At 46.1% G+C, this 13758-nt stretch overlaps 1 protein-coding gene across 1 annotated transcript; it reads right to left on the bottom strand.

Annotated features, from left to right (window-relative positions):
* Nucleotides 1-8338: 8338 nt before the first annotated feature.
* LOC112179297 (probable serine/threonine-protein kinase PBL15) lies at nucleotides 8339-10624 on the bottom strand. Its single transcript, XM_024317677.2, has 5 exons — nucleotides 10145-10624; nucleotides 9774-9909; nucleotides 9297-9433; nucleotides 9066-9189; nucleotides 8339-8929 (listed from the first exon to the last, which is right to left on the bottom strand). Exons 1-5 carry the CDS (start codon nucleotides 10571-10573, stop codon nucleotides 8475-8477), a joined length of 1281 nt encoding a protein of 426 aa, XP_024173445.1. The 5' UTR covers nucleotides 10574-10624; the 3' UTR covers nucleotides 8339-8474.
* Between the last annotated feature and the right edge of the window lie 3134 nt (nucleotides 10625-13758).

The following is a 13758-nucleotide window of genomic DNA, read 5'->3' as shown; positions in this document are numbered from 1 at the left end:
AGTGATCTGGACTCCTTTGCCGAGTATGCGCCATTCATGACAGAAGGGGAGCGGGCATTCCTTTTCCATCTGTGCGAGCGGCTGGGGTTCGGGGGTCTGGCGGGCATATCGCGCCCGACGGCAATTGACCAATCGCCCTTCAGCTCGGCGTTTGGTCAAATATCTGCGGGGTTACATGATATGTTCGAGGCGGCGTCTAAGCAGCCCCGGATTGAGGAAGAGCTCAGGGGAGAGATCGGAGGTCTCCAGAGGGAGTTGGCGGAGGCCAAGGAGAGACTGGCGGAGGCCGAGCGGGGGCTGGTCAAGGCGGAGTGTGACTATGCGGACGCCCGCGGCAAGCTTAATGCGGCCATAAGGCGGGACCTGGAGAGGAATGAACGCGTCTCCCAGTTGGAGCAGGAGATCGCATTGCTGCAGGAGCGGATAGCCGCTAAAGATAAGAAGCTCACTATTGTGCAGCGGGAGTCTGCCGCCAGACTGGATGAGATGCAGCGGCTGGACGGGGAGGTTAACCGCCTGAAAAATGAACAGAGTTCTTCTGCTGCCGCCGCCGTTGAAGCGTTCAAGCTGTCGGCGGAGTATAAAAAGACATTGACCGAAGCGGCGAAGTCTGGGGCCCGGGCCAATATAGACATGTTGAAGCGGAAGGGCGCCATTGACTTTGCAAAGGCGTCACAGCCCGACGTGCCGGTGGTCGAGAGTGTCCCGCCGGAGACAGAAGTCGTGCCTGCCCCTGCGGCGGGTACTCATTCGGGCAGCGGGGAAAGTGGCTCCCATCCGCCGGAAAGGTCCCAGCAGACTCCCCAGCAGACCCCGTCGGAGGTGTCACGTGCCGGATTTCTGGAGGCACACACCCGGGCGGATGGTACAATGGAGACTCCCAGTCCGACAGCTCGAGGGTCCGATCAGGCGAGCCGATCGGTCGTGCCGCCGCCAGTTGAAGCCGTAGAAGCCGAAGACAACCGCTGAAGCTAGCTGAGACTTCCATAGGTTTTTTTTTTTTTTTTTTTTTTTACACTTTGTAATAATGAACTATTTTGGGTGGGGAGTCCCAGCCCTGAAATGAAATTTCAGAGTTTGACGTTTGTCATGATGTGTTTGTACCGCTAGAGTTTTGACGTAGAGATTTTTCTTTTGCCAAGCAATGAAACATTAAAGGAATTAAAATTGGTCCAAGTGCACCACGTAGCGGACGTGGTCCGCTGACGATTCCTGGCGTTGCCAGTTGCCCTCAGTGCTAGACTTGGTAACAATGGTTTGAATAATTCCTCGTTTCATTGATAGCTGACTGATCAGCGTTTACAAAAGAGGGGTAGTACCCGTTGGGTAGCTTCCCTTAGCTAAATATTGAACAAAAATTTAGCTAAGTCAAGATGCTCTTGGGTAGCGGCATGACTATTTGTAATAATACCGAAGGTGTTCGGTATTCCAAGGGTGGGTCGTTGTGACGCCATCCTTGTCCATTAAGTAGAAGGTGCCTGGGCTAACGACTTCCACAATTTTGTATGGACCTTCCCAAGTTGGGCGAAGCTTTGTTGGTGGTGGAACGACTTCCTTCATTACCCAGTCCCCCAGTTGGAGGTTCCGGGCCTTGACTCTGGCGTTGTAGAAACGCGATACCCGCTGCTTGTTTTGCAGGTTGCATAGGTGGGCCTTGTGTCGCTTTTCCTCCAGGAGGTCCTTGTCCAGGTTGATGCCGTCAGTGTTGGTCTCTGGGCGGTAGCCCTCGACTCTGGCGGTAGGTTGAGAGACCTCAATAGGCAGGACAGCCTCCGTTCCGAACATCATGCAAAAAGGAGTTTCACCAGTTGCGGAAGTTGGGGTTGTTCTGATGGCCCATAGAACTTCCGGGAGTTTCTCCGCCCATAGACCCTTTGCTTTGTCGAGTTTTTTCTTCAGCAGCTTTTTGATTATCTTGTTTGCTGCTTCGACCTGACCGTTGGTCTGGGGGTGGGCGACAGATGCAAAACTCATCTTAGTACCCAAGTTGGCGGTGAAAGAGATGAGCTCCTTGTTGTTGAATTGTGTGCCATTGTCGGTGATTATCGTGTGTGGGACACCGTAACGGCAGTAGATGTTCTTCCAGAGGAAGTGAATTACCTTGGCGGTAGTTATTGCTGTTAGTGGTTCCGCCTCTATCCACTTGCTGTCGTAGTCGATAGCCACTATGATGTACTTGAACTGGCCCTTGGCGGTTTGAAATTTTCCCATCAGATCCAGGCCCCAAGTTGAGTGGATCCATGGGGCGACGATGACCGATAGTGGTTCCGCCGGTGCATGCGGGATGTCAGCAAATTGTTGGCACTTGTGGCATGATCTTGATACCTGGCGGGCATCGTCGCCGAGAGTAGGCCAAAAATAGCCTTGTCGCATTGTGCGATTGGCTAAGGATCTGGCGCCTGAATGGTTTCCGCATTCTCCGCTATGAATTGCTGCCAGAACGACCTTTCCCTCCTCTGGGGTTAGGCAGCGGAGGTTGGGATGGGTGAATCCCTGGCGGTACAGCTTGCCGTTCTGGATGTTGTAGCGGGTTGCCCTCCGCTGGAGTTGTCGCGCCTTAACTTTGTCGTCCGGCAATGTGCCGTTGCGCTTGTACTCAATGACTTCGTCCATCCAGCTGGTATTGACCTCAATGTTGAAGATCTCCGCCAGGGTTTTTGTGATACTTGGCTTGTCAAGACACTCCACTCTTGTGTCCGCTGGACTCTGATGTGGCTGGGCGGTTGCCAGCCTTGCCAGTGAATCAGCCTTGGCGTTCTTTTCCCTGGGGATTTGTGTGATGTTATGAAATTTGAATTTCTTGAGGAGTGTCTTAACGTACCCCAAGTACGCCGCTAACTGTTGGTCCTTGGCCTGGAAGCTGTCATTGACCTGGTTAACGACCAACTGGGAATCACTGAAGATGCTGACGCTGTCAGCCCCTGAATCGATGGCGAGGAGTAGGCCGGCAATGAGTGCTTCGTATTCTGCCATATTGTTGGAGGCTTTGAAGTTGAATTTTAGTGCGTATTCCACATTCAGCCCCCCAGGGCCTGTGAGGATGACTCCGGCGCCGCTGGCCTTGGCGCTGGCGGAGCCGTCCACATGCAGGTTCCAATCTGATTGTAGGGGAGCTGGCTCCTTAGCGGTGACCATTTCCGTCCCGGGCTCATTCTCCGTGCTGGGATTGGGCTGACGCTCAGTGAGCTCGGCGATGAAGTCCGCTACCGCCTGGCCCTTCATGGCGGTTCTTGGCTTGTAGTCTATGTCAAATTCACTGAGCTCGATGGCCCACTTGCTGAGGCGCCCTGAATGTTCAGGGTTCTGCATCACCTGTCTCAGTGGTTGATTGGTCAGCACATGGATTGTGTGCGCTTGAAAATACTGGCGGAGGCGTCTGGCGGCAACGATGAGTGCAAGAGCTAGCTGTTCTAAGGGTGGATACCTTGTTTCTGCCCCGTTCATGCCTCTGCCGGCGTAGAAAACTGGGAGCTCGTCCTGTCCCTCCCGCCGGACAATGGCGCAACTCACCGCCGATACCGATACCGCTAGGTATATGAACAGTGTCTCTCCTTGCACAGGGATAGAGAGTAGTGGGACTGCCGCTAGGTAATCCTTCAAGCCCTGAAACGCCGTCTGACACTCTGGGTTCCAGTTGATAACTTTCTTGTGAGTCGTTTTGAGGAGCTTGAAAAATGGGGCACACCTGTCAGAGAGCCTGGAGATGAATCGAGAGAGGGCGGTTAACTTGCCCTGGAGGCACTGGACGTGTATCTTATATTCAGGGTCCGCCAGGTCGAGTATGGCCTGTACCTTGTCCGGGTTAGCCTCGATTCCTCGTTCACTGACAATATAACCCAGAAATTTGCTGGCGGTGACGCCGAAGAAGCATTTTTCTGGGTTGAGGCGCATGCCATAGGCCAGGAGGATGGTAACTATGATCTTGAGATTTGCCACATGTCCGCTGGCTTTTATACTTTTGACTAACATGTCGTCCACGTAGACCTCGATTATCTTGCCCAAATGTTCAGCGAACATAGCATTCATCAGCCGCTGATAAGTTGCACCGGCGTTCTTCAGACCGAAAGGCATGACATTGTAGCAGTACAGGCCTTTGTCGGTGGTGAAGGTGGTACACTCCTGATCGCTGGGATGCATCTTGATCTGATTGTAGCCGGAGAAGGCGTCCATCATGCTGAGGAGTTCATGCCCGGCGGTCGCGTCGACCAGCTGGTCAATGCGTGGCAGAGGGAAACTGTCCTTTGGGCATGCCTTGTTGAGATTTTTGAAGTCGACACACATCCGCCACTTGCCGCTAGGCTTCTTGACCATGACCAGGTTAGAGATCCACTGGGGATAGATTACCTGGCGGATGAATCCAATGCCCTGGAGTTTGGCGACCTCTTCTCCTATGGCGCGGTATTTCTCCTCGTCGAAGGCCCTTCGCCTCTGCTTGATGGGATGGAAGGATGGCTTAATGGTTAATTTGTGTGTGATGATTTCGGGAGAGATACCTGGCATGTCCGCATATGACCATGCAAAACGGCGGCGTTGTCCCGCAGGAATTGAGTGAGTTCTGCGGCCACCTCTGGGTCTAGCTGAGCTCCTATGCGGACTGTCCGCCCTGGGTGCTCGTCAGAGATGCTGATGACCTTCAACGATGTTTCCGGATTGACCGGTTCCTTCCTCACGTATTTCTCCTCCTCATCCCTAGGATCCTCGAAGATATCTGGTGGCGGTGCCTGATTTCCTACCGTTAGGATTTCGTGGCGGCGGGTTGACCGCGCAATGGTGGTAGAGTAGCATTCTCGTGCCAGTTGCTGACTTCCCCTGACACAGCCCGTGCCGTTGGGTGTGGGGAACTTCATGAGAAGCATGTATCCGGCGATGATGCATTTGAGCTTGTTGAGTGCCGGCCGTCCTATGATGGCGTTATACGAACTGAAACAGTCCACAATTATAAATTCGGTATGTACCTCCGCCATACATGGACTGGAGCCGATGGTTAACCGCATGTAGTCAGAACCCAGCGGCTGAGTGATATCGCCGGAGAAGCTAAGCAATGGCTCATGGTCTTGTAGTAGTTTCTTGTTCCGCTTAAGGTTGTTGTAACAACCGCTGAATATGACATTGACAGCAGATCCGCTATCCACCAAGATTCTTCCTACTGACCATCTGTCGAGAATGGCATCGATCAGGAACGGGTCGTCATGGGGTAGATGTACTCCGCGCTCCTCCTCCTCTGAGAAGGTGATGGGCTCCCAACCAGACTTTGGGAGTTTGGTGGATCTCTCGTAGCGGATGTTACAGACTTCCTTTGGGTGATTGGCGCGTGTGTAACGCTTTCTTGCCCTGTGAGACATGTTGGTGATTGGAGCCCCGCCGTCGATGGTGTTGATGCGGCCCAGTGGCTCAATGTTGGCAATCACAGGTGGCGGTTGGCGCACCTTGAACTGATCCATCTTGCCGTCACGGTATAGGGTCTCAATGGTTGTTTTGAGAGCGTTGCAACTGTTGGTATTGTGACCGCTGTCCTCGTGGTATTTGCACCACATGCCGGTGTTTCTTGGCTTACCCCTTTTGGGGAATTTCGGTGAGGGTGGCGGTGGTATCTGATCCTTACACTGATTGTAAATTTCCTCGTACGAGGCTGTGAGGACGGTGAATACTGCATACCGCTGAGAGGACTCCGTCTGCTTGTTGCGATTGTCCCCATGGGATGGGCGGTTGCCCTTGTAGTGGTTGTCTTTCTGCCTCTTGCTTTGATAACTGCCCTGCTGCCACTCCCTCTTCTTGTCGGCTGGCGGTGCAGTGGGGGCTTTGCTGGCGGTCTCCTGATGGCTGGAGGAGGGTTGAGATGACTTTGTTGGTGCTGCTGGTGGCGGTGGGGTTTCTCCATATGTGATAAACTCTGCCTGGGCATGAATGACCGCCTCACTCATAAGGTGATCGTACGCCGCATTTGGATGATTGTAGTTGAGGTGATAGAGGAATGGTCCCTTGAGGAGTCCCTGCTTGAAAGCCGCCGAAGCCATTGTTTTGTCGAGATCGCGGCACTGAGATGCTGTCGCTCGCCATCTTGTGACGAATGCCTTCAATGATTCGTCCCCTCCCTGCCTGACGCCAAACAACTGGCTCGTGTTGTGATGACCGGCGGACAACAAGATGAATCGAGAGAGGAAGGCATGAGATAATGCGTGGAATGAGTCGATGGACCCTGGCGGACACTCGAAAAACCAACTCATTGCCTCACTATCCAGCGTTTCGCTGAACAAGTGGCACAGGGTGGCGTCATCAAATCCCTTGTTGTTGGTGACCTTCTTGAACGTGTCCATGTGGACGAAGGGGTCGGTCTTACCGCTATAATGTGACATTTTTGGGGTCTTTGCAAACGCTGGCCTGACGGCTTGCAAAATTGTAGCGGTGAATGGGCCTGGCCTGGATGCGAAGAGTGGGTTTGGGGCTAGCGCCGGGGTGCCTGCCTCCGCCAGGATTAGTCTCCGCTCTAACTGCTGCATCCTCTCCAAAATTTGGGTGGTTGCGTCGCCAGCTGGGCCCGCTTGGGCGTTCCGCGGAGCGAACCCCCGCCCGGGAATGGGTAGATTACCCTCAGTCCTTGTTCTTGTCCTCGAGTGGTGGGTGCGCAGCGATGACTCCGCCTCCTGCTCTAGCAGTTGTGGGATAGGGGGTGGTCCCATTCCTGCCAGCTCAGGTGGGTTTAGTGGTACTTGCATTTGCACGATGGGTCCCATACCAGCGGTAGGCCGGCTGTGCCTGGTGCTGTGTGACTGCTCACTTCGTGCGGGGTTGGCGTTTGCGTCCAGTGTTCGCCTTAGCTCGTCGAAACGTGTCATCAGCGTGGCAACTTGGTTTTGGGCCTCCGCCTTCTCCTTGCGTTCCTGCTCGCGCTCTCTGTTTGCTTTGTGGAGGTCCGCCAGCGCCAGCTCATACAAGGCGGTGAGGTCCTGACCTGGGGGACGGCTGCTGCTTGGATTTGTTTCGCCGCCTGGGTTGACCGGGGTGTTGAATAGTGCGCGGTTGATGCTTACCGCTGGGCGGGCGGGTTGGGGAACGGCGGACTGGTCTGCCTGTTCTCCGACATTTCCCCCGCTACCGTTAGTCATGGTAATTGTGATGGGATGACCTTCTGTTCAAGGATTCCCACAGACGGCGCCAATGTTAATGTTTAAAAGTCTAGCGGTAGCTGGACCTTAGTTAACGCTGATCCGGCGGGCGGATCGATACCTATGTTGTGAGTGGTTCCCGTTACCTGTCAAATAAAATACAATGGGCGTCAGAGGGAGACCGCGCCGGGCGGTCTTCAACTCTCCGATGCCTAAGTTAGTCAATGTATTTATGTTGACAAAGTAACAGTAGGTAAGTATTGAATGTGTCATAAATGAGGAGAGAGGAGAGGACCTTTTATAGGTGAGGAAGAGGATGATCTTCTCCTTGTTTTCGATGTGGGACTGATGTGCTTCAGTTCCCAGTTTCAGTAGCTTCTGATGCTACCTTGACACGGCGCGTCGGCGGTGCTTTGGGGTTGATCCGGGGCTCAGGCGGTAACCTGGCTAGCTGTCTTTACGCCAGTCACTCATGAGGTGGGCGTTGGTACCCCTGGCGGTACCCTGAGCGTGGCTCAATATAGCTAATTATGCTTGCAAATGCACATGTATGTACATTTATTTTTTCAAACCTAGCATGGTAGGGTCGGTCCTTATTGGGCAAGCGAGGACGAAAGCTCACCTCTATAATAGTGTGCAAGTTCCGAGCATGTGGTCAAGGGGCAGGAAATGGAGGCACGTGGTTGGCTTGGCATACTTTGTTTAACTTTATGAAACAAAGGTCTTAGCATTTTCGTTCGGATTTTGAAGGTGTCCAATTCATTTACTTTCTGTTTGTTTACTATTCAATTAGAGAGACCCGCAACCTTAGGGATTGTCCCTCATGTTATTGTAGTTTAGTTGTAAATATCTCAAGTTGGGCTTTAATTGTGTGCCCAAGGCCTATAACTCATTTTAACTTTCGCTCAAGTCTTTGGGTTGCTAGTATGATTTGCTCATTTAAAAATGTTTTGTAAACCAACAATCTAAACCCAAAAGGCCTTACGGTTTTGAGTTAATGAGCTATTGAGATGTCTTTCGTGACATGTTGTTTCTTATTGGCTCAGAATTATGGCGCTGTGGAACCCCTCCCACGGGGTGCCACAGAAAACTTTGACTTTCAACGACATTTGTTTTCCATTTATAAGAGGTAAACTTTATAGCGGATCCTTTAGCAAAACTTTGGATCATTCCACAATTGAGGAACAATTATGGGAGAGCAAGCAGATGCGAAGATGCTAGGTAGTATATATAAAGGCGATATAGCAATGCTTTTATATATTTACATGGGCAACTTAACATGCCTCTCGGATTCAAACGTTCCTTTTTAATAACAATGCACACACTTTCTATGTTACACTTGGATATATAAAGCCTTGAATAATATATTGCTCAAGATTTCTGAGTTACTGTTGTAGCTGAAGAGGATTTCCTGATATACGCAACTTTATTTCCATCAATTCTAGCTTTAGCACCAAAAACCCCATTTCTACTAGATTTGGGTGACGCCGGCCAATGCCCATGTGTCACAGCCATGTCCTTCAAAAGTTGCACGGCTTCTAGGGTTTCAACAATAGCTGGCATCCTTGGCCTGTCTTTAGGGCTCAAACTTATGCATTGTAATGCCAGAAGGGCAATCTCCTTTGCACCCTTCACAGAATACTGTCCGGCAAGCCTCGGGTCCATAATGTAGCGTAACCTTCTAGTACTTGTGAGGTAAGGTTTTGCCCAATCAATGAGATTCTGCTCACTCTTTGGTCTTGATTTGTCCATGGCTCTTCTTCCGGTAAGCAATTCAAGTAGCACCACCCCAAAGCTGTATATGTCACATTTTGTTGTCAACTGCCCTGAAATACAATGAAATGTTGAATGCATTTTAGTCATCCATTAGTTGTTATAGTCATCAGTACCACATACAAATTTGTTTCTGGTAGAATACTTTCTGAAAGAACAAGAATATGTAGAACGGTTAAATTGTGGTACCTGTAGAGACGTATTCTGGGGCAGCATAGCCATATGTACCCATTACTCTTGTTGTAACATGTGTTTCTGATCCTTCAGGTCCCATCTTTGCAAGTCCGAAATCCGACAGTTTTGCCGTAAAATCCTATCAAGTCCAGATAAAACACACGACAAATGTTAATCAGACCTTCAGGAATTCAAAGGAGGCAAAAGTTTTGCTGATAGAAGGTAAGTGTTCATATGGAAACATACAGAATCTAGCAAGACATTTGAAGTTTTGAAATCCCGATAAATGACTGGCTTCTCGGCATCATGCAAGAAAGCAAGGCCTTTGGCTGCTCCTATTGCGATCTTTATTCTTGTACCCCATGGCAATGATGTTGAAAGCCCTGTAGTCAATCAGATGTAAGTACAGTGAAGAAGATGAAACCGGCAGTGACGGAGATGAAAATTTATCTTCGTGAAGTATAAATAAACTTTTATATATTGTTGAGATAAATAAAGTGATTATGTATGGACCACTGGCCATCATTTTATAAATTGCTTTGCGATATATTTTATCAAACATATTTTACCATTTTCTTTGAAATAAACAAGAGAAGAGCAAAATAACTATGGTTGGTAATAAAACAAAATGTACCTACTGACCCCGGCCCCTAGGCACTATGTGGAGGCATAAGTATAGTAAGTGTATACAACATATAACAAGAGGTAAAACCCTAAACTCACTTTTGAATAAGTGATTCTCCAAGCTGCCTCTGGACATAAACTCATACACCAGAAGTCTTTCTTCATCCTCACAACAATAGCCAATTAATTTGACCAAATGTGGGTGCCTCAGCTGCCCAAGAAATATCACTTCTGCCTGCAATAAACAAGTTACATGTGAACAAAATGAACAATCTAATAAGGTGTGCTATTTAGTTTTATATCATATTCCTACAAATGCGTGTGTGATTAAAGAGTTAGGTTAATCGACAAAACTACTATTTTATTAAGATAATTTCGAACCGGAAATTTTTTTTGAAGTGTAGTAAAAAGGGAAAACATCATTTCAAAATAAGTAAAAACAAGGATAAAATTAATATTATAATTCTTACGAGCCATTCGCGGTGTCCCTGCAAGCCTTCAATGTCCAGGAGCTTAACAGCAACAGCTTGTGGCTTCAAACCTTGCCTCAAGTTCTCATCTATATAGCCCTTATGCACAGTTCCAAACCCACCTTCCCCCAACAAAAAGTTACTCGAGAAATCATGAGTTATACCACGCAGCTCACTCAGCTGAAAATCATGCAACTCAGACCCGAAAGACTGTGCAAGATCATCCATGATACGCGTCGAGGAAGAACGACTGAGATCAGAGAAAGACAGTCGCCGGAACGAGGGTAGCTGAGGACCATCCCTTGATAAATCTGATCTCGAAGGCCTGCAGGGCCTGCTGAAATTGCCAAAGAATGTCTGGTCTTCAGCCGAGCAGCAATACTTCGCTGTGAATGGTCTCCATGGCTTTGATGAGGGCTGTGGCCTCATTATTGTTGAATGAGATTAGAGAAATATTGGGTAGTGGGTGAAATACATTTGATGCAAAGAGTAGAGGAGGCATGGTTTCTTTATCTAAATGTTGAAGAGAGAAACAAAGGGGACATTCTTTCTTCAACTGCTCTAACCACTCTACTAAAAGGGTAACATTATCTTCTGTTGTGATTTTGTCTCCTACGTAGTGTCTTCATGCAAAAGGTGACAAGATATTTTTAGTTTAGTTTTTCTTTCTCTTTGCGAAGGTTTTTAGTTTAGTTCTTAAGGACACTTTAGTAGCTGATTTTGCTGGATTTCCACTCAAGTCCCTTGAGTTTAACACTTTCAGTTGTGCATGTCCTTGGAGTTTTAATTAGTTTACAAATCAAGCCAAATTAACTGCAAAGATTCAAAGGCTAACTTGTGCGTGTCATTTGCCAATCTGATTGATTCTGTTTGATTTGATCACCTTCGTTATATGTTGAGAACCTCAGATTATCTCAACCAACCTTGATCAAGTGTGATCTATTCGGATCAACCAGTATTTTAAATGTCTAGCTAGCTTTCATTAATGTAACCTTTACTCGCATAAATTTGAAACTTTGCGTCTTAATTTATGACTTTCGTTAGAGTCTCTTTGTTAATCATGTCTTAAAACAATGTTTCCTCATTTCAACTTTCTAAATTGACCCCTCTTATATGTATCACTGCCCAAGCATATAAAATGATGACGTACTCCTTTACATCAGTTGCTAAAAAAAAAAAGAAAAAAAAAAGAAGTAAATTTCGAGAGTTTTGCTACGTGATCGAGAAAACATGTAATACGGCAGCCAACCTTATGACTAGAGAACCCAACAGCTTCAAGTTATCTGTCACATAAATCCTATAAGAGCTATATACAATATGTAGCTCATCTATATTAATATATGTCTTGATCTCAAGAAGAAAATAAACATAGACAACAGAATAATAAAGGGTTAGTTAACTATATATAACAACAAATATGTGGTATTGAATGATATTGAATCGGATAGCCGTCCATATCCTGCTCCATTTCAACTAACCCTAAATGTATATGCTCTAATATCTCTGTAGACTACTCTCTACTTCAACAAGTCCAAAGGGACTGCGGCTTTTCCTCTTGATCTTGCTAATACAGAATCCATCAAAGACAAGACTGCTGATTCCACAAGGGACCATGCATAATACTATATGAATACCTTCATGTCATTCGTCCTGAAAGGTTGTCATATTTTTCGGTTCTTGTTTTAATATATTCATGTGAAACCCCTAGCCTTTTCGTTTCCTTACGCATTTACCTAAACCATGAAAAAATTATCCAGTGACGTGCATGAATTCATTAGTTTGGTTAGGCTCTTACAACAACTCAACAAGTTACATGCAACTAGCTAGGTGTTTATCTATTTGAAAATAAGACCTGTAGCTGGATGAATAATGGTTACAGTATATGTATTAACTTATTGTCAATGACTCTTGGAGCCTAAACTATACGTTACCTGAGTACCTGACCAAATTCTTTAGAGAATGGATTTATAAACTCCATGTTTGCTGAGGAATGCAACTGTCGGCAACCAATACACTGACTCAGGTGAATAGGGTAAATACTTATGTGGATGAAGATTATTAATTCATGAACTATTACAACTCTAAACAAAACAAAACAAAAAAAGGAAAACAAAAGGAGGTTTGTTACTTAAGTACGCACTCCTTTCTTTAATTAAGTACACTTAAGTGTTTTTTTTTAATTTGATTCCCTTGCATAAAAAGATCGGAGTGGCTCTTACCAATATCCTAGTTGATGAGTCCAGTGCTTGAGACTCAGAGTGTGGTACTCTTTCCAACCGGTGTTTGGTGGGTTTAATGAGGCCACTATATACGTACTCCTTCATGTAGTCCATTCTTTGATTAGTGAAATTTCTTTTGATAAAAGAAAAAAAAATACTCGAAGAGAAAATGGTTGCACCAAATTAATACAATTTTGATGCATTTAAATATCACATCTCATATTACCAATTGGATCAGCAAGCTTTCTTTCTCAAAAATGTTTTTGATGATGGTCGCTACTCGCCAACGAATTTCTAAATACCCTTCTGTATCTTGATGAGACGAAAGAATCACCTTCTACCCGTAATTGATGAAGTCAATGTCTATCTGCCCAAATTTTAAATCTTATTCTCAAGCCTAATACTTTAGCTTGAAGTACGTACTAAACCACAAACAATTGAAAATGAACCTGCAATAATATCGTGCCCATGTCATTGTGGTGATCTGATGACAAAACCTAACAGGTATGTTAAAGTTTAACATAAAGGCATTAGATAGAGAGAAGGTTCCCAACCAATTATATTTTTATGTTTATGTTGTAACTTTGTACGAGAACTATGATGAGCATCCCAAAATTCCAATAAGAGGACCTTTTAACAAGAAAGAAAGCATCTTAAACCTGAAATATTTTATTTCATAAAAAAATTACCTTTGTTTATTTATTTCTACTATTGAACTTTTTTTAAATTGAAATATCTAAATAATAGAAAATTCGCTCTTGACAGTGATATATGTTGTACCAGGCCTTCTCTGCTAAGGTCCTAAGGATATCCTTACTTTAGGTTATGGAACGGATTTCTATATTTTGACTACTTTTCGATCACATATTCACATCTTAACCGTTCAGTTTTTAGGTCCTAATGTATAGATCACTTTTGCAAATTTTTAGCCAAATTGATGATTGTTAAGGGATTCAAAACTATAATTTACAGTTATAAACACGAACAGTTCCGGTTGGACATATTTGGTTCATTCATTGATTTAATCGAGTTCGATACCTTAATGATCATCAATTTGGCTGAAAATTTGCAGAAGTGATCTATATATTAGGACCTAAAAACTAAACGGTTAAGATGTGAATATGTGATCGAAAAGTAGCCAAAATATGGAAATCCGTTCCTTAGCTAAGGTAAGGATATCCTTACCTGAGAAGGACTGTTTGTTGTACTATGTAAATCCTGTATGTAAAAATAGGCAGAATTTATCCATAAACATGGAAAAAAAAAAATAGGCTGAAAAGAACAAAAACCGTAAATTTTTCTTCCATTAGGCAATGATAATAAGAATGCCAATCAGCAGGATTTCAATATGGGAGAGAATTGAAGCTGAAGTAAGCATTAAAGAATTTCAAAGTT

The sequence above is a fragment of the Rosa chinensis genome, chromosome 7 (assembly GCF_002994745.2).
Source record: "Rosa chinensis cultivar Old Blush chromosome 7, RchiOBHm-V2, whole genome shotgun sequence".
Lineage (NCBI taxonomy): Eukaryota > Viridiplantae > Streptophyta > Magnoliopsida > Rosales > Rosaceae > Rosa > Rosa chinensis.
Note: the sequence above shows the minus strand (reverse complement) of the source record. Positions and strands in the feature narration are given on the sequence as shown.

What these genes read in the sequence shown, in the direction of transcription:
- LOC112179297 (XM_024317677.2), bottom strand. Translation starts at nt 10,573, where the DNA reads ATGAGGCCACAGCCCTCATCAAAGCCATGGAGACCATTCACAGCGAAG. An exon ending in AGGGACACCGCGAATGGCTC is followed by an intron (nt 9,910 to 10,144) that starts GTAAGAATTATA and finishes TGTTTATTGCAG; the next exon opens with GCAGAAGTGATATTTCTTGG. An exon ending in CAAATGTCTTGCTAGATTCT is followed by an intron (nt 9,190 to 9,296) that starts GTATGTTTCCAT and finishes TGGACTTGATAG; the next exon opens with GATTTTACGGCAAAACTGTC.